This window comes from Neltuma alba, unplaced genomic scaffold (assembly GCF_004799145.2).
Source record: "Neltuma alba isolate B1F8T4 unplaced genomic scaffold, ASM479914v2 tig00011475_pilon, whole genome shotgun sequence".
NCBI classification, from domain to species: Eukaryota; Viridiplantae; Streptophyta; class Magnoliopsida; order Fabales; family Fabaceae; genus Neltuma; species Neltuma alba.
The window spans coordinates 146,101-167,068 of NW_021636144.1; the positions used below are offsets into that span (position 1 = coordinate 146,101).

General features: G+C 34.6%; 3 protein-coding genes across 5 annotated transcripts; 2 read left to right on the forward strand and 1 right to left on the reverse strand.

Moving 5' to 3' along the window:
• The first annotated feature begins 238 nt into the window (after positions 1-238).
• Positions 239-2,503, forward strand: LOC114713815 (CLAVATA3/ESR (CLE)-related protein 25). Of its 2 annotated transcripts, none has more exons than XM_028898491.1 (2): positions 239-1,063; positions 1,801-2,503. In XM_028898491.1, exons 1-2 carry the CDS (start codon positions 798-800, stop codon positions 1,838-1,840), a joined length of 306 nt encoding a protein of 101 aa, XP_028754324.1. In that variant the 5' UTR covers positions 239-797; the 3' UTR covers positions 1,841-2,503. The 2 variants fall into 2 exon arrangements, with proteins under 2 accessions (XP_028754324.1, XP_028754323.1); XM_028898490.1 differs by lacking the exon at positions 1,801-2,503 and adding an exon at positions 1,256-1,513.
• A 5,669-nt stretch (positions 2,504-8,172) lies between these two features.
• LOC114713829 (serine/threonine-protein phosphatase PP2A catalytic subunit) lies at positions 8,173-12,848 on the forward strand. Its single transcript, XM_028898501.1, has 6 exons — positions 8,173-8,731; positions 10,504-10,618; positions 11,369-11,477; positions 11,553-11,630; positions 12,037-12,228; positions 12,333-12,848. The coding sequence occupies exons 1-6, from the start codon at positions 8,479-8,481 to the stop codon at positions 12,504-12,506; spliced, it is 921 nt and encodes a 306-aa protein (XP_028754334.1). The 5' UTR covers positions 8,173-8,478; the 3' UTR covers positions 12,507-12,848.
• A 684-nt stretch (positions 12,849-13,532) lies between these two features.
• On the reverse strand, positions 13,533-17,188 carry LOC114713831 (uncharacterized). 2 transcript variants are annotated; one of them, XM_028898504.1, is made up of 6 exons: positions 16,937-17,188; positions 16,701-16,836; positions 15,474-15,782; positions 14,113-14,188; positions 13,898-13,985; positions 13,533-13,816 (listed from the first exon to the last, which is right to left on the reverse strand). In XM_028898504.1, the coding sequence occupies exons 1-5, from the start codon at positions 17,032-17,034 to the stop codon at positions 13,933-13,935; spliced, it is 672 nt and encodes a 223-aa protein (XP_028754337.1). In that variant the 5' UTR covers positions 17,035-17,188; the 3' UTR covers positions 13,533-13,816; positions 13,898-13,932. The 2 variants fall into 2 exon arrangements, with proteins under 2 accessions (XP_028754337.1, XP_028754336.1); XM_028898503.1 differs by having other exon boundaries at positions 13,533-13,985.
• Positions 17,189-20,968: the final 3,780 nt, after the last annotated feature.

Consider the following 20,968-nt stretch of genomic DNA (forward strand, 5'->3'; position numbering starts at 1 on the left):
AGGAAAAAAAAATCTTAAAACTATTTCTAAGACCTAATGTGGTAGTAGCAAGTGAGTGATAACTGATAGGGAGTTACATCACTTTCTGGTAGCACTATATATATCTATAGATGGAGGGATCACGAGTTGTGAGAATTTTATACTATTCCAGCACTCTGCTTGATTCCGGATGGCACTGAGATGGATGGATAGATAGAGAGAGAGAGAGAGAGAGAGAGTGAGAGAGAGATAAGCAAAGGCAACCCCTATTATTTTTTCCTTTTAACAACATTGTACGTAAAGGCAGTGTTAGATAGATAGAATGAGGTAGTCTTTTGGTACCGTAGTTGCATGAAAATACACAAACCCAAAGCAAAAGGGGTGTCGTATTGGGACCTCCCTCTTCAGTATAAAGCAAAGTGTTCCCTCCTTCTCTTGTTCGAAACCAGCTAAGCTCTCTCTCTCTCTCTCTCTCTCTCTCTCTCTCTCTCTGAGTTCGGGAAAGTGCAATAGAATCCCTCTCCAACCTATAAAGAAAACCAACCACAGCCCATAATCCTCTGAAGTAAAAGATAAATAAATAACAAAAACCAATTTCTTTCCTTAGCCTTCCCTCTATTCTCTCTTCTCATCTCTTCTTTGTCTACTTATATAGCCCCCATTTTCACCCCAATCATCAAGCAATCATAGGCTTCTCTGTTTTCCTCCTTCATCTATCTGTGATAGCACTGTAAGGCTTATTTACATATATAGATCGATATATATATCCCCTTCCTTGCTACTATGTCATGAAATACACATACAAGGATATTTGAAATATGGGTAGGGGTAGTGGAAGTTGTTCCTGTCTTCCTAGGTTGTTCTGTGGTCGAGCACTTGCAGTGGTGGGGCTTGTCAGTCTTCTGGTTGTTGGAAGCTTGGGTTCTGTTCTTGGAACCACACTATCTTCAGAAGAAAGACTCGAGCATGAGTTTGTCTTGGGTCGTACTGACAGTGATCATAAACATGTGAACCAACAAGAGTTGGATTTTAACCACATGAGCAAAAGAAGAGTTCCCAATGGCCCTGATCCCATCCACAACAGGTTCGTCTCCTCGCAGCATTCATGTGTATAAGTATTATGGTCAGATGTTTCTGTAATATGTTCTGCTTTGATATCTACATTTGCTTTTGACAATTAATATCATACATATGGTACTCTGTCTCTAAACAGGATAAGCTTACTAGTTCTCAGGTCTCTTACTTGCCTGCTTATCATATCTTCTACTATCTGCAGTAAACTTTCTCTTCAGAGGACATTTATATCAGTTTCAAGTTTCATGGAAAAGGGTGTTAAGTTACAGCTACGAAGACTAATATCCGCTATAACTGTCACATTGAATTCCTGTCTTGAGGTGTCTTAGAGGCATAATAAAGAAAATAAAGTGTGGTTGACTACTTTCTTAGTGAATCATCAGTCTTCAAGCAACTAGTCGCTATTTCATTGTCTTCTCTCAGCATATAATAAAATTTTGAATTTCTTTTTCTGTTCGTTTCTCTTTTGATCCTCCTTTTATTACTTCAATCACAAGATGCTAACTATCCGTTGGTAATATAATGGACAATCTAGATTGCAGCAACCAAAAGATGCTATTTTATTCTGTAAGTTGTAAAGAGAAGGTTGGGCTGAGCTCTTAGTGTAACTTACTGAATCCAAATCCATTAGAAGACACTTAACAAACACTTTCTGTCAAACTGTTTGATTTAGATGGCGTCCAATTTTACTCAGCTTTTGGGTATCTTAGGATTTTACCTGAAATGTTACTTGATGATTATGTTCAGGAGAGCTGGAAACTCTGGTCGACCTCCTGGTCGGGCTTAGTGAACAGGGAATCCGACAAGAAGATGATGACACAAGATGTTAACCTTGTACTTGTGAGCATGGGACTTTTTATGTTTTGTGTAATATCTCTGAGCTTCTTAGGATTCCAGATTGCATGCGAGGGTGAATTTTTCATAAGGAACAACAGAAAAATAAACTCAAAAGAATCAAACTCAGATCTCAGTTTCTGCAGGAGCTGCAATTTAGTGGATTTTATTTTTATTTTTTTATCAAACTTTCGAACTTGTCTTCTTGTGTGTGGGTGAGAGAGAGAGAGAGAGAGAGGGAGGGAGAATAGTATCACAAATTCCAAGGAGAGTTTGCATGTAAAGCACATAAGAAACGTAGCTTTAAAAGGCACAAAGAGATAACTCAAAGAAGAAGACATTGGAGCAGAGCAGCCATGCATGCATGCTTTGGAGGACTAGATGAAGTTAACATCAAGTACAAGTCTCTATGTCCCAAAAGAGAAACGTTACAGCTTTGGCTTTGGTTTGTTTGTTCACTATTAATTGTTTTGGAATATCTGTTTTTCCTTTGTTTTTTTTCCCAATCTGTATTGTTTATTATTGTAAAGAGAATAGAGGCATGAGTTCTTCCTGAAGTAAAGCAAATCCCACCGTTTAAAGTTGTTGGCGCACCTGCAAAAGAAGAGTTTTTGCATATCTTGTGCAAGTCTTTTTCACTCGAGATTTTGGCCCTTTCAAACCCATTAAGCTGCTTTACATTCTTGTCGTCACGTGATTGGCACGTGACGAATGGGGAAAAAATCATTTTTATCCTTGTGGGGGAGCGGGGGATCGAGCTGCCGACTTTACTCGCACTTGTGAGAGGATAAAAATTCTACTAATTTATGTGGATTAAGTCTCCCAGTCTTTAGAAAAAGCGTCCCACGAGTTAAAGGGCAAATTCTCTCAACGTTTGTTTATTTGTTTTCACAAAATTTGAGATTTTATTTAATAAAAGCACAGCTATGCAACCCGAATTAATTATTGCAGTTTTAAATGACAGATTCAATTTTTTTAAATTAGAGGAGCAGCTATTGACAGGCTGATATTATAAACGAAATCGAATATACTTATATAAACTTTTATAAAACTTTTAAAATGTAATATAAACATAATATACATATATTTTATGGGATCATTAAAAACTAATATTATAAATATTCGAATCATTGATATAAATCATACATATAAAATTAAGTAAAATGAAAATCAAGTGTGCTGAATTAGTGTTTTAGATTGAAAAAATCTAAAAGAGAATCTAACGTAATCAAATATCTCCTTTGTTTGGTTTGTTTGGTCTGGATTGAGAAGAAAAGAATGTGTGCGCGAAGTAAGTGAGGCTGAAACTGTGGCATTACCAAAAACCCAAAAAAAAAAAAGGGGAAAAGATTTTCAAACTTATGCTTTTCATGAGATTTTTATACAGTTAGACAGGACCATATGTTTTCTGGTCTCATATTATGTACCAAATTTATGAAGCTGAGTGTTTCTATTAAAGGGAGGATTCCTTTAGCTCAATGCATGTCTATATTTTATTGAATGTATCTCTTTTCTTCTTCTTTTTCAATTTTTTGGTACAATACGAAATTAACTAATAATAATTCCATGGTCCTACTTTGAATGAATAAGTCCTTCAAAAGATTCCTATCGTTAGCCTTCAAAAATTTGGTAGAAAGAACTGATTCTTACTTTAAAGAAAATGCCAAGTAGAATGTACCAAACAACTATTTCACGCAAACAAACAAAGGGAGGGAAGGAAAATATGTTTATATTATTTGGTCAAATGTTCTCCTCTTATCTTTTGACTTCCTTTAAGATTTTGTATTTATTGTTTGTCTCACATGTTCATGATAAATATATATATATATATATATTTTAGTGAGTTTTCTTTTTTCGTGCCATGATATTATTAGGTAATTTTAAACAAAGAAAGCATCAGGGACAATTCATACACGAAACATAATCAGATTGATTAAAAATTAATTAAATGAATGGAGAGTAAAATAAAAACAGGAAAGAAATGAAAATGAGTAAAGAAAGATAATATTCTGGTCCTATATAAGATATATTTTGTAGTGAAATTTGCTTTACAAAATGAGTCTTATATTTAGGACCAGAAGAATATTTTATGTACATAAAAATGAAAGAACGAAAATATTTCTTTTGATGACGTTTAATATGGTAAGGTAAAAAAGATCTGAAATAAGTAAAATTAAAATGATTAAAACGTACCTTAAAAATAAAATAAATCAAGTGCAAAAGGTCATTGAAATACTTTTGAAAATTCACATGGTTTCCCCAGCAAACAATAACACCCCTTAAAATTTTGATGAAATTATTTCATGAATTTTGTTTTCAAAGGCACAGGAGGGAGAGTCGGTCTCGCAGTATAAGGTTCACTTGTAACTTTTTAGTTTATTAGCAATAAGCCCCTTCACAACTTCAACAAAAACCCATATAATAATTTGTAAATTTCTAAGCTCGATTTGTAAAAATTGCAAGAGGACTTGTGAAACCTTTTTTATGATTTAAGATTTAATTGAGAATTTTTAGAAATCTTCTTGTATTTTTTATAAGTTAAACTTGAAAAATCAAACAATTTGTATTGTGTATTTTTGCATGAATATAATTCTTCATGGAACTTAATAGTAATAAGTGGGATTTAAAGAACTTATTAATAACTAATTTTCTAACTTATAACTTATCTAAAACTTATAACTAATTTTTTGGCTAAAAAAACTAATCTAAAACTATCCTTCAAATTAAAAGCATATGAACATGTGTTAAGAAATTGGGGGAGGGCCGCTTCCTCGAGAATTTAGTCAAAACTGACTTGGTCAGATCGAACCCACAAAACTTTGTGTGGTCCAAGAAATCCAAACAATGGGTCCAGTTTTGACCCGGCCTGTCTCTAGATTTTGGTAGGATTGGATTTTTTTAGTGACGTGAGAGGTAAGACTCTGCGAGGCCGCATCCTGACTGGGTCAAGCTCAGTAGCTAGAACCGGAACTTCATATTAAAAATATATATAATTAACTACCAAAAAATAATTATTTTTAATCTTCTCTCCAATGGCCATATAACATATTATTAGTATCGCTTATCATCCATATCAACGAAAAGGAAAAGCTTGTTTTTATTTCTTTAATTTTGATTAACAAGGAACTTTCTAATTTTTAACACGGACAAGTAAAATTTTTTAACAGTGTTAGATAAGCGAAAAAAAAATCACAACATGCATGCTAAAAAGCCACACCAATTTTACTAGCTACTATTTCCAATTTTTAATATAAGAGTTTGCTAAGAATTAAATTTAATTTTAAATATAAAACTTTCATTTACCTTATCTCTCATCTTTTCTTAAAGTATCCCTATTAATTGTAAAAAGTTCCTACCAACCATCCAATACCCATAACTAAAAAAGATAATTTAGGACCAACACATATTTGTAATTAATAACCACCTTAACTAATTTTTTTAATATTTACAATTTAGTTATCTAATTTTTATATTAAAAACAAAATGTAGTATTATGCTTAAATAAAAAATTATTAACTAATGCAGTAATTGAAGTTAAAATATTTTCAGATATTAACATAAACAACTATGACCTTAAAAATATTTCATGTGAGGAAATTCAAAAAATTTATAACTTCAAAACAAATAATTTTTTATTTACAACGCAGATATAGAGAAGTCATATTTTCTAGTCTGTAAATATTTATTTTGAGATGTTCAAAATATTTTTAATGCAAGAAAAATCAAATATTTAGTTCTTATATGTGACGTGTTTCGATTGCTTTGTACAACTTGTCGCCTCAACAAATAAAATTTTAAAAAAATACATATTGAAGATTGGAAAGGAAATCAAAGTATTAAAATGAAATTTGCACCACAATTATATCATGAAACATGCACTTTTTTGTGTGTTTAGATTGATATTAATTGAAATTTTATGGGAAATACCTATCATTAATTTGAAAACCATATAACAAGTCAGAAATATTCGCCTTCCTGAGGGCATTAAATTATTGCATTACGAATTAGTATGTCGTTTCAACAAGTCAAAAATATTTACAAGCAATAGATATTTACTCTTCATAGATCATAACGTTATTTATTTCTCAGATTTACGCAACATGAGAAACTTTTTTTTAGCCAGAATATGAGAAATTCATACTAAATATCGCTGAAAAAATAAATTTATAGTATAGTTTAGAGAGAGAATTACAATAATTTAGAGAGAGAATTACAATAAAAACTAAGAAGACAACTGAGTAATTTATAATGATAAATTTTAAAGTAGGAAATCGAGATTTCTTAGTATTTGTTTTTGTTACTTTAGGCTTCAAAATAATTCTTCCTAATTTAAAAATCCTAAAAAGTGATATTTTTCATAAATCATGGATATGATGAGTTATTTCTCAAATTATGTATAACATATAATACTTTAACTATACTACTCATAGCTGATAAACATACAATATTCAGGACCCTGGAATCATGCAGTTTAGCTCTCCAATTTAATGAGAAAGTTGCCCCCCACACACACAATTTTGCATAACAACCACACAACACAATTTGACAAATTAATACTCATAACAAAAAGATTTTTCTGAGATGAAATCAAATAAAAGCGCGCCATGTTACGAGTGAGGGGAATAAAAATAAAAAATGGACCCGCCTTTCGCCGCCCACACTTCAAAATCAAATGTGACAACTCATGACCTTCAATTTGGACCAATCATTTTTTTAAAATTCAAAACAAAAAAGGCATGCAGGGTTTCCTGCTAAGTTGCGCCTTGGGTGAACGGGACTTGTCCGTCTCTTTCCTGCAACCTCCCGTAGCTGCACACGTGTCCTCCTCACCCTCCCTATTTCAGCGCTCTCACTCTTTTGACCCGGCGGAGCCACCGAAGTGAGAAAATTTCAGGCGGGAAAAAACGATAAAAAAAATACTACCTCCAATTTTAATTATAAGAACTAATTAACTAATTTAAAGAGATTAAAAATAAAAGTTAAATCAGTTATTTGTAATAAATATGTGTTATTTTTCATAAAATATCCTTACTAATCAAGTGTATTGCTAGAACTACTATTGTTAGAAGGACTATTTTAAGAAAAATATATATAAATATAAGAGATAAAGTAGATTATGATTTTATATTTAGAACTAAAATAAAAATCAAACAAGGTCTTACATTAAGGACAAGAGGTATTAATAAATAATAATTGGGAAATTTTTTATTCAATGCTTTTTAAGAATATTAATTATTTGATCCATATAATAATTTCAAGTCCCCGTAAATTCTAATTTATTATAATTAGTCTGTGTGACTTTTCTTTAAAGTCATAAAGACAAATTTTAGTAAAAATGATGTATCTGTTCGTTAATAAAAAAAATATTAATTATTTGATTTGTATAATTTTAATCTGTATGATTAAAGTTTTAAAACATGTTAAATCTTAGGAGCTATTTGAAATTCAAGGGGTCAAAATTAAAATGATTCCAAATTTCAGAAATAAAAAAGTATATTAACCTATTTATGTTTTTATAAATAGTTTGACTTTTTATTAACCATCTTTAATTTTAGGTGATTTACAGATGCTCTCTTATCATTTTAAAATTAAAGAATACTGTCCACAGCTTATAAATAACATGTCAAAATAATTAATAATTGATGGCCCAGAGGCATTGATAATAATTTGTCGTTCAGATACAAATATTGCTAAAAAAGGACTGCAAAACGATTGTAGTAGTTAGAATTGTTTTTCAAGAAAAGAAGAATAATTAAATTAGAAGATAATGATCTCAAGTCCATCGGACACCAAAAAAAAAAAAACTGTACTACCTCCGGTCCTAATTATAAGAGCCAGTTGACTAATTTGAAGAGATTAAGGAAGTAAGTTGAGTTAGTTATTTGTCCTAAATAGGTGTTGTCTTTCCTAAAATATCCTTGCTAATCAAGTGTATTGACTAGAACTATAATTATTAGAAGGACTATCTTGGAAAAAATTGAATAAATATGAGAGATAAAGTGGATTGAGATCTTATATTTAAGACCAAAATAAAAGTCAAACAGGATCTTATATTAAGGACCGGAGGTAGTAATTTCTAACAAAAATCATGGTCATGTAAATTTAGTTGCATTTGAGTTTCATTTACTTATCATTTCAAGCAGGCTGGCTCGCTCAAAGTCAGGCTCCTCATCATCGCGGCAAATTTCCTCGTCCCTAGTATCATTTGCAATTCGCAAATAAAGTTAAAACCAGTTAACCAGAGTTATTTGTATTTTATTTTTTATTTTTTTCCGTTACTTTTTTCTCCGTCTTTCAGAGAAGCACAAAAACAGAGAAGAAGCTGTGTCCGGAATGATTGAGAGATTTGAACCCCGTCGATATCTGAACCGGTTCTTCACGCTCTCCGCGTCTCGGCTCGAAACTCCTTCCTCAACCCGTCACCGGTCGCCGTCGCCGAGTTCCCGACTCGACTGAGCCACCACGGATATCATACCCATAGAATTGACTGGTTTCAGCTTTTTTTTTTTGCATATTTATCGATCTGTGCATCTTCGAGCTGTGGATCTGAGAATTTTTTTGGAGGGGGGAGGATAGGAGTTGCGTAGAACGATGCCGTCTCACGCGGATCTGGACCGTCAGATCGAGCATCTGATGGAGTGCAAGCCTCTGCCGGAGGCAGAAGTGAAGACTCTGTGCGATCAGGCGAGGGCGATACTGGTGGAGGAATGGAACGTGCAGCCGGTGAAATGCCCCGTGACGGTGTGTGGCGATATACACGGCCAGTTCTACGATCTCATCGAGCTGTTCCGGATAGGAGGGAATGCGCCGGATACCAATTACCTATTTATGGGTGATTATGTTGGTGAGTATTTTATTGAATTGCCCCTTAGGAAATCCGATGGGTTTGACTTGTCCCAGTGATGGATTTTTCTTTTTGCTTCTCTTTTCATTAGTTGTTCATTTGTTGGCTGGATGAAGATAAAAAGAGAGGGAAAAAAAAAAAGAAGGAAGGAAAGAAGGAGGAGTCAATATCATGGTTTATCGTTTACGTCGTTCTCTTTTGAAGACCAAAAATTAAATGTCAGGATTCTGTTTAATCATTTCTGTCAGTTGATGTTCGGTTTATAAGTTGAAGAACTTTGTCCTTCACTCCCCCCCCCCCCCCGGGGGGATGTTTTACGTGGAAGCTTTTGTTGCGAGAAGGAAAGAACTCGTAAGCGCAATCATACCTTTGAAAATTATTGGGAAATGATCGTTAAAAGTTTTGCAATGTGCTCTAGCTATAAAAGTACTACATTTACTACATTTAGGATTTAGCTAGATTCCCCTTATTTCTTCTCCATAGTTAGGTGGTCACATTGTATGATATATACTGACGTCTTATCCTGGTTTGAACGAGCTTTGAACTTCAAAGTATGAACATGGACGCAGATATTATGAGGCATGAAACGAGACAGAGAATTGCATGACACAGTTATATACGTCCATAAAACTATTAATTCATATTGGTCCCAAAAAGAAAGTATTAATGTATGTCAGAATGAAAAGTTAAAACATCAAGGACCATAGTAAAATATACCTCAGATCTCAGATATGTATCATATGGTCTACAAAATGTTTATAAGGACCTGATAAGTGTCTACTGTATAAATAATTATTTTCGTCTCTGTTTCTTTGGTTCTCAAGAGTACTGTACGTGGTGGAGTTTTAGCTAGTGTCAAACGTCCAATGTGCCAGACATGGACATTGCTATTTTCTTGCAGTGTTCCTGCTGTATAATTCCCTATTAAGGCTCTTGCTGGTAGTGTCCCACCAGTTGATCTTATACCAGACTTATTGGCCAAGTATAATAAACTTGTTCGTTTCTAAGCGTGAGACATGTAGCTACATGGCATGTTTATAACTCTGAAGCCATGTGAAAGCGCCAAATTACTGCAATCATTCATCAATGATGGCAATGTCAGTTGGAGTGCGTTAAAATACACTTATTGTGTCTTCTTGTGGCAGCTTGCTTATAACTTATGCCATATTGTTGTAGGGTACTAGCAGTAAATTCAAGAAATGTTGTGATGTCATAAATGGCTCTGTGCAAAGAATCGAGTTCATGAATCTTTTTTATGCTGTGATTTTCCCAATGCTATTAATTTATAGATCATATGAATAAAGGTTTGAGGATAGTGGTGTATAAAAGTGGTGATGGGAAGATGAAATAAAAATGGGATTTTTCTAGATTAAAATATCAGAGAGAAGCTCTGCATCGTCACTTGAGAGCCATTCCTTTGACTATTTATCTTGGGAACATTAGGGGAAGCATGTGATATTGTCACTCAAATAGAGATGTTCGACTAGTTATCACATTATGTGACATGCATGAAAAGTTCTTTGCATGTTTTGGGCTCTACTCCATATATGGAGAGAGGGCGTGGGAGATATCATCTTTCAATATTTACCAGATTGTAAGGATTGAGCACTGACTAGTCTTAGCTATAAGATGTTGCTATCTTTTTGTCATTACTATTCCTTTTTTGTGCTCTATTATGCTTCTTTTTTAAATGATGTGGAAAGTATTGAAATCACATCAGTAAAACTGCTTGCATTTTCTCATCAACTACTATATTGGGTGAATTTATGCAGATCGTGGTTACTATTCGGTGGAGACTGTCACACTTTTGGTGGCCTTGAAAGTTCGTTATAGAGATAGAATTACAATTCTCAGAGGAAATCATGAGAGCCGTCAAATTACTCAAGTGTAAGATTGCATGAACACTCTTGTCTTCGTTGTAATCAGGGTTTACGTGGTTTAATGTATACCCTGTCCAGAAGAAGCAGCACGGTTTATTTAATCATAGCATCACAGCATCATGACAAGAGTAAAAGATATATATGTATTAATACCCAATAGTCAATACTGTAAAAAGAAAAAAAAAATCAATGTCAAAATGCATTTAATTTATAGAAATGAGTTGGATACACAGATGTTAAGAAGCATTACATTAGAATGGTGGTCTCAAACCCTGCCTACTGAAATACACTGTACTTCCTTCGGTCCTATATATGAGTTACTTTTAACAAATTCACCACAACCAAGGTTAGTTAGTTGAAGCAATAAAATTGTCTTGAAATTGATTCACTTTCTATTTGTGTCCCTCAAAAACACCCATTAAATGCTTTTATATTACATTAAAATGTGGTCAAGAGGGAATTTTTGGAATAACTCATTAAATGCTGCACAAAACAATGGAAACATAACTTGCATTGAGGACCATGAGTTCTAAAACATGTCCAATATATAGGACCAGAGAGTGTATAATTGATGTTTGAACTGTGCATCTCTTGGTGGATAGAATTTATTATGACTTGACGTCTGTTAGCATCAATTTATTAATAGTTTGCTGGGAATATGGTAGGGAAGAAATGGGATTCTGTTTCTGCACAAGACAATTTTTTTATATTATGATTTTCGTTAGTTTCATGCTCATATTTTACCTTATGTTTTCAGGTATGGCTTTTATGATGAATGTTTGAGAAAATATGGAAATGCCAATGTCTGGAAGTATTTTACCGACTTATTTGATTATTTACCTCTGACTGCCCTTATTGAGAGTCAGGTTTGAGTTAATTAGATTGCAGAATGTTCTTCTGATTATTCCTATTCCAACATCTAACTTCTATGTATTTTGTAGATTTTCTGTTTACATGGAGGTCTTTCACCTTCTCTAGACACACTGGATAATATCCGGGCCTTGGATCGCATACAAGAGGTATGTGTTACTAAACTGATTTGATTCTTGTTCATTAGCTTATGTGATATGGCATTGAGAACCATTTAATATGAAGTCATGACCTGTGATGTTTGCTTTTTTTTTTTTCCCATGAATTTAAGATTTTCATGTTATTGTTTGGTATGAGGTTTGAGAAATAATCTATGTGATGTTGTATAATTGCCCACTTCTCTTTCTGTTAGTCAGGTACATACCATTATCGTCCACCATAGGTGCTCAAGGAATTTTGGCTGTTCCATCTTTTGGCTGACAATACGATGCCACTTTCATTTTTTTCCCCATAATGGCCACTTTCATTCTTATCTAAACCAGTGTTGATGGAGTTAAATGGATGCCAAGCAATTGTTAACCCTAGGATGCTTGACGTTGTGCTTGTACATCGTAGGTTCCTCATGAAGGACCAATGTGCGATCTCTTGTGGTCTGATCCAGATGACCGTTGTGGATGGGGAATATCTCCTCGCGGTGCTGGATATACATTTGGACAGGATATAGCTGCTCACTTCAATCATACCAATGGTCTATCCTTGATATCTAGAGCTCACCAGCTTGTCATGGAAGGTTACAATTGGTGCCAGGTGCATAACATGATCTTTGGGATTAGTGTAGTTTAATTTTCTATTTGGTTGGGGAGATTATTTTCTCATTTCTATGTATTGACTTTTAAATTGATGGCTTTTAGGAGAAGAATGTTGTGACTGTATTTAGTGCACCAAATTACTGTTACCGATGTGGAAATATGGCTGCAATACTGGAAATCGGAGAGAATATGGATCAGAATTTTCTGCAGTTTGACCCAGCACCCCGGCAAATTGAGCCTGACACTACACGGAAGACTCCGGATTATTTTTTGTAATTCCATACATCTTCCAGCCGTTTGTAGTTATTGTTTTCTGCTGTTGCTGTAGATGTGTTGTTAAGAGGAGTTTCCCTGTTTCATCAGCATATTCTTTCTCTGGGATTTTGCCTGCTACTGCTGCTGCCTTGTTTGCAGAAGAAACCCTCATAGGAGAGCTGACGGCCATCAATTAGTGTTGTATATTTTCGAGGAGGAAGCAGCAATAACATGATATATCTTGTGTAATTTTTTTCGTATCTCAAGTTAGAGAAGAGATTTTTGAGAGATCTGACAATCATGTTGATTTGGGACATCCCATTGTGCCAATGCCAAATGAAAGCGCAGGTTTTTATTTCACATAATTCCATGTTACTCCTGGTACTGAGTGTTGAGTAGGTACAGGTGCATGGAGATTCGCGAAACATGATTTCCAAACTGAATGAAGCCAATTTAATGACCTTATATGACTGGGTCCATTTTTTTTCGGATGAAAGCGGTTAATACTTCCCCGCAAAAATCCTTCATATTACTGATGTTTCAGCACACTGGTCTAATTTGATAAGATGAAGATAAAGGTGAAACATACTAATGTTGGGAACGCATTGGTCTAATCCAAAAGGAGTTGGCGCAGTGTCGGGTTCGAATCGAGTTTGCAGTGTCAGGAATCGAATCTTGCCCCAAAAACCCTTTTGGAATAGTAGTTAGAATGGTGATCTGTTCGTCGTGGCTAATGGCTTTACAAACACTGATATATTTCCATTGGGTAATCATATTGTCAAGAATGCTGACCGCTGCTTTGAGTTGTCGCTGTAACGAGTGGGGACAGCGAAAATGTTCATTGATATTCCCAGCCAAGGAGATCCGATTACGTCCCTGGCTACATTTGCTAGGAAAGAAAATTCAGTGGCACACCTTTTCTTTCCGATCTAATCAGTTTTATACAATTCCACAGCAACACAATGTTGTAGATAAGTGCGAGATAGTACAGATCAGATAGTATATTCTTTTTATATTTTTTTGGCCCAAAATATTTATAACATGAAATGGGGGGATATGAATTTTTTGGTGAATTAAATATTATTCCAATGTTTGAGTGCTTGTTATCAGTTTTTATACATTTCCATGTCTATGAGAAACCTCGCAACAAACAACCAAGGAACTTTACCTCAAGTCCAAAACTGATCCAGCCCACCATATCAAGTTTTTATATATTTCCATGTCCATGAGAAAACCTCGTAACAAACAAGTAAGGAACTCTACCTCAAGTCCAATACTGATCCAGCCCACCATAGTTGAACCTTACCAAAACTATTGTGAATATTGAATCTCTACAAAAGGACATGCTTTTTGGTCACAAGTCAATGTCGCAAGTCCTACTATGCTATAAAGCGTGCAGCATCCGTTTTCACCTCTGGTTTCCGCTAATAGATGCAGTTCTGAATTTTTATATCACTACCAGAAGCTGACAGACAGATAGTAAAAGCTTGAAATTTTCGCCTAATACAATCAAGTAGTGATTGATGATTAGGCATTAAAAAAAGGTTAAAAATGGAGCAAATGACATTATAAAAGAGGCTAAATTGTTAAAACCGAGAGGTCATCTGAACCCTCCCGGCCGCAAAACCTGATACCGAAGCCGCCGCCTTTTTTCTCAGCAATATGACTGATCCACTAACAAGAAATAAAAATATCACGATCCCCTGTCCAATGTGTTTCATAAAATAGATAAACATTAAAACATCATATTGTCTATCATCTGCGAACTAATACCAAATCAATTCATCACGATTAATAATTTAACCCCCAAAAAAATTGAGACTGAAGATAATAAGCAGAAGACGCGGCCCAAATAATTAATAAAAATACTTCTGATAACAGCCAACAAAAGAAACCTTTCAAAAACAGCACGGCTACTAATACTACTTCATAAAGATCATGAGAAGTAGAATCAAATCCAGCAAACTGTATACTTAAATCACATTCAACTCCATTTAATTCCCTTTTTTTTCAATCCATAGACAACAGAACCCCTTGACCTTTAACACTCAACTACTTTAGCTAAAGCCAGGTAGCATTAACATCATTGCATCCTGACACCAGTAGAAAACAAACCGATACAAAAGTCAAAATAATGCCAGCAATGAGTCAGTAACGATGCCTGACCACTCACTGCAGCATAGTTCTGATAATTGTAGACTTCCATCCTTACATAGCTATAAGGTTGATATAAGAATGAACAAATTATATGCCCTTGTATGGCACTCAATCTCCCTTTAAGGTTTCGATTCCAGCAGGATAGAAGCCTGCTCAAATGGTATCAAGGTCAGGCAAAGCACTTGGAAACATCTTTAGACTTGGAGGCTCGTATATGAGATATGCCAACAATGGCTTATACTCAAAACTGTGAACTCAATGGACACTTGCAAAATTACCACAATTAGCATAACATAGGTCGTGGAATGGTCCTTGACCAAGGCTGTATACTTAATTTTGGATAGTTGTGCACATGACAATTAACGGAGGACTAAATCAACCTCAATGGGAACTTTTCAGAATAAAGCTGTGAAGTTCTCTTGTGAAAGATTTACCAGAAGAGTGCAGACTCATCCCTGTGGTTCTATGATATGATGATGGAGGCAAGTGTATAATGGGGGTGAGCCCCAGATATATATATATATATATATATATATATATATATAAATAAGTATAAATTAGAGACGAAACTAGGCCCCTCCACCCGTAAAGAAATAAATAATTAAATAAAAATCACCCTAGTCGTGAAACCCGACAGCACCTTGTTAGACCCAACAGAATCTTGGTGACACAAGCCCATCTGCCTGCAGCTGATAATCCTTGAATATGATCGTTTTTTGTTTAAGAACAGAATATTACACACTCACCGTATGACTTGATTGGTCAATCATCTAAGTTCAGAAGCTAATAACAAAACAACATTAAAAGCAACACCAGAAAGCAGAGAATTACCTCAAACCTAAGCACTGACAACTTCTCTTCAGTAGCTGGGAGTATACAGCTTCGATAAGTAATGTAGGCTTGTGATCTATTATCTGAAGTGAATGATTCATCTGGTAAGCTTCTATGTTTCACTGTAGTAGTAAACCCTCTGGCATGATGTAATGCTTTGTTCAATTTGTCCGTATTGTCAGAGACTTCCAAAGACAATCGAGCATTCTGAGAATGTGTCCTCTTTGAATCTTTCATAGAAATTTTACTTTCTACACATTTGAACGGGATGCGGTAGCCAGTCTCAGTACAGCGATATTTGTTGTCACCCTATAAATGCAAAAGCACCTTCTAGATAAAGAGCTCAGGAAAACAGAAAGGGAAAATATACTCCATTTGGACTAAAAAAGAACATAAGGACTTAAGGGCATGCAATAAGAGGTATTACAAAGCCCTAAAACTAAGTAGACCGTCACGAAGGTTGTCCTGAAAATTTCAGATTTTCCTGTTTTTATACAAATTGAACTTGCCTCAAATAACTAAATAACTTATCAATATCTATTAGAAAATTAGAAACTTGAATCAATTCTGTATCCTAGCGGAGTTTATACATCTCATCAACCTTCAATCCCACAATTAGATTAATGAGCTAGCTAGCTGCAAAAAGAAATAACTAAACTAATGCGGTAAGTTCATTTTCAATTTGGCCATATATGAAAACACTATTACAATTTTCACAAGCAATGCATGTGGGGATTTGCAACAACGTCCACATGCTTCAGATTTAGGAGGAAGCTGAAAACAAAAATCGAGGAATTACATTCTCATAGACAAAATTGAAAGAAAGTACATTATATCTATCTTATATGACAATTACCAACAATAACTAAAACACGATTTGGCAATTGGTACCGTGAAACTGCATCGTACATGCACTTGATCTGAAACACTTCACATTATCCAAGAAAGATGCTGCTTGTACGTGCTTTCCAAACAACCTAATATCTTACATATGCATATAACTCATTAAGTGTACTGTAAGACTCATCAACGGGCTCTCGCTACCCACTTTTTCCATCTAATTGTTTTATGTCCGTTATAGGATAAAAATCATACAAGTTAAAATTCCTTTACGACAATTCGCCGTAATACATACACAAAACTCAAAACCATCTTTCGAAACCCAAAAGAAAAGGAAAAAAAAAGGATCAAGCATAAACCTGATATCTAAAGGAACAGGAAGGCGACCTTCTCAGAGTATAGGCAAGGGACGCAGAGACCAGAAGGAGAGCATTCAAAAGTAACCTTACTTCCAACCGGCTTTTCCTTGAAACTTAATAGGACTCTGCCGTTTACATGACGAGTTTCGCCGCTTCCAAAATCCCTGCCCAATTCAAACGGTTAAAACCAGAACAGAAGGTTAAGATAGATACAGTGCATCAAAATCATCAGAAACATCATGACATAGAAATATAAGAGACTACGTTTGGTGCCCCAAAGCGAGGAGAGCTTCTGAGGATGGAGCGACCGGAGGGCAGAAGAAGAGGACGAGAAGAAACGATCGTAAGTTCGCCGACCCCATGGCCTTGATTGGTACTTCTTAGTTCTTTCTCTTCCTGTGATTTGTTTATAATTTCCGGATCCAGATCATTCTCAACAAGTTTCCCTGAATCACAGCATCCAAATCCCAGCTCTCCGCTCCGATCTTTAAACTTTCATTTCCCAAGCCATGCGATTTGCGTCTGACGACAGAATTCTAGCATTTTTTAAAAAAAAAATAAAAAACCGCAAATTGTAAAATAAATTGTAAAAGCTTTTTCGTCAGCAGACTGTCATAAATATATGCGTCAGTCCCCAAAATAAAAACAAAAAAGACGAAGTATACTCGTAAACTTATATCAAATATGCATATAGCATCATAAACAAATATTGGATATAAAAATACACATGATTATTTTAAAAAGTTGCAAAAATGTCACGACCGTTAATTATTATAACATTGACCATTTGTTTGACAGAAAATATTAACGTGGACACTGATATAAATGATGATGTAGTTTAGAAGGTCTAATAAAAAACAGTGAATGTGCAAATATGTCTCTGAGTCTAACATCATATACAAATCTTGTGTGTAAAAATACTTATGATGATTTGAAACAATCTTGAAATGCTACAATTGTTTAATTCATCAAAGATGACTTTCTAATTCAAACTTTTGACTAAAAAAGGTAACACAGACCTAAGCTGGTGTTTCAATCTCCCTCCGATTCCAATGATGTTCTCTCCTCAGTATTGCACTTTCATTGAAGAGAAATAAATTGAAACTCTCTACAAAACTTACTCCTTCATTTCATCTATCAAAATCTCTTTTTTTCTAAAAAGAGCAACGCTATTCTCTCTCAGTAGCTCGTCATGTCTCCTCTGGTTTGCAAAGAGGAAGGGCTTAAACTTAAAAGAGAAAGACTAAAACACTAATTTAACATCTATGTCAACTTGTTTGGTCAAAAGTTTGAGTTAGACAGTAATTTTTAATGAATTAAACAACTATAATATGATTCTTTGAAATAATAGTAGGTATTTTCACACCCTAGGTTTGTGTGTATGATGTCAGATGCACATTTGATAAAAATTTATAGGTATATTTGCACCTTCACTCTTTTTTATCAGACTCTCTAAGCCATATCAGCGTTCACGTCAGCACCTTCAGTCAAACAAACAGTTAACGTTACGATAATTAACGGTTGTGGTATTTTTGCAACTTTTTGAAATCATCATGTATATTTTTGTACCCAAGGTTTTTTATGGTGCTAGACACACATTTGATATAAGTTCATAGGTATATTTACACTTTCATCCTTATTTATAAATCATTTTTACCATGTTTGATATGAGTTAAGAAAAAACCTTAAATTTCATTAACTCTCGTTTAAAATTCAATAACTTTTTATCTTTATTCGTATTTAATATATATTATACTTCATTTAAACAAAGTCAACATAATAATAAATAAAGTATAAAATTACACATCTGTATAAGAAATTTCTCTCACTACACTATAAATAGAACCAAAAAAAATTCTATGTTTGCACTATAAATACAGAGTATATAATTAAACATTATACATGAGTATTTGACAAAATATTGTTGAGGGAAAACTAAAAAAAAGAATAGACGGGGAAGAAAAGCAGAACGGCACATAAGCATTTTTATCATTCCGTTTCATCGCAAAGGGTGATAATTTCATTAATACGAAGTAAATGATAAATTAAACCCGATTAAAAAAAAGTAGCATTAAATAGAATCAAGTGGAATTTACTAGGGTTCCAATTGAATTGAAATTTAGTCATGGTGCAGTATAGTAACTCTAATAGCATCATGATAAAAATTCACACACGAGAATTAGGGTTCCAGAAGCGTTTGGGTTCGCCACTCTCAAAAAAAACAGCACGGGGTGGGCCGTCTCCCGTCCCTTAGTAGTCCTGTTTCCAAATTTTTTCATCTCATCCCGAATTGATCGAAACCGAGACGAGATAGCTAAGACGGAACAAGTTAAACGCCTTTGCTTTTAATATTGAGACTCTTTATTAATTCAGATGTATTAGAATTGACCCTTCCAGTACCTGAGCTTTTGCCCCAAAAAAAAAAAGAGACTGTAAAGACTTTGAGCATGAAAGCAAAATTTCCCTCAATGTGAGAAATCTAGTAAAAAAAAAAAAGAAAAGAAAATCCTAAACTCAGTTTTGACACACTAAAACAAATGTGGTGGAACAATGCCACCTCATACCTTTATGGACTAAAAATAACATGTTTGGGGTGACATTATATCATTCCAAAAATGATTTTTAAAAGCTGTTTTTGTACAGCAAAACATCACTCTAAACACACACCAAGTTGTATGCTGAAATATGGTTTATGAATATATCTCTATTACTCTATATCATGCAACAGAGATGTCACGTAAATTCTTTCACACCCTCTCCTTAAACATCTTCTTATAAAATATTTTTATTCTTTATACTCCTCCTGTCCTTAATATAAAACCCATTTAACTAATTTGATTAGATTAAGGAAGTTAGGTAAATTAGTTAATTATAAGAAATGTGACACGTTTTTCCTAAAACACCATAATCATCTTTCTTAATACCCCATTTCCCTCTTCTACTTGATTATGGTTGAGGGAGTATCCATAGGGGTAATTTAGAGAAAATTGATAAATATGAGAAATGGGTCTTATATTTAGGACTAAAATTAACTCGATAATTGAGTCATATATTAAGGACCAGAGGACTAATACACTAGTATACTCTCTTGACGCATTCATCTCATCTCTCGTGCATGTTTTGTTTTTACTCATCGCAAACTAGTTTTGTATTATATTATTACAACTGCCCCCTTTTCTTGTCTTATTTTGGGCCACCTGTGATACTTAGGATGAAGGATTTTGAGGGTGATTAAAGTAACAACAACGTTCAAAGTGAGCATTTGATTAGCTCCTTAATATTTAATCCCAATGAAATGAGTATACCTGGGATGATGATAATCCCCCTCCTCTAGTTGCTTGGAGATTGATCAAATTTGGTGAAATGTCAGGGCCCTTCTAACTCCATGTCCAAGAAAAAGCCAAAAGTTAATAGTCAATCATTACAGGAATTATTGAGTGTTGAGTGTATTGAGTTCAAAGTAGACTTGACTGCCAATTGGGTTAGGAATATGTCTTTGCAGGCCATTGTCGGATAGGACTAGGCCTCACTAGCCCAATCTTAGGGACTTCTCTTTTCCTCCGTATGATGTGCGCGCGCGCGCGCGCGAGAGAGAGAGAGAGAGAGAGAGAGAGATTGTTTTAACAATCATTCACGGCAATATCAAGCATTACAGTTTAATTAAAATGACATTATTGTATTTGCCTTAGAAAATGACTTTTTCTGCAGTAATTTATGCAGTGTTTGATGCCACCTACTATTTTGATTAATGTTTCAACATTTAAGACTGTGCTGGTAAAAAAAAATCATTTAAGACTCTGGTTTTATGGGTGGCAGGCACAAAGCATCAGAACCACGGAAGGAACGCAAACAAAGAGTTGAACAGTTAAACGACAGTGAGAAGTCTGAAACTCAGAAACTGAACCATGTGCTTAGGAACACAGGCACATAGGCTACTTTCTGCATCTCTCAGGCACAGAAAAAGAAAACCAACCCACACCACCGCCCCATCAATGAACAATTCAATACTCAATCACAAGGCACCAAATTAAAAGTAGGTCCAACCCACATGGTAGGGTAATGTTATTTATCCTTTAGGTCTCATTTGAGGACCACACAAAAACTGGTCCAAAATCAATGCCTTCTGATCTCTATGGTGAAACTGTTGAATGCAATCACGAGAGCCTCTTGAGTCTTGAGCTTCTACTTCTTGGCAGTTTATGTCCCATCCCATTCCTTGGTTTCCTTTTAAAATTAGGAGGACATGTACCAATAGTCTCCTACTCATAAAACACTTTCATGCCAATATGCTATATT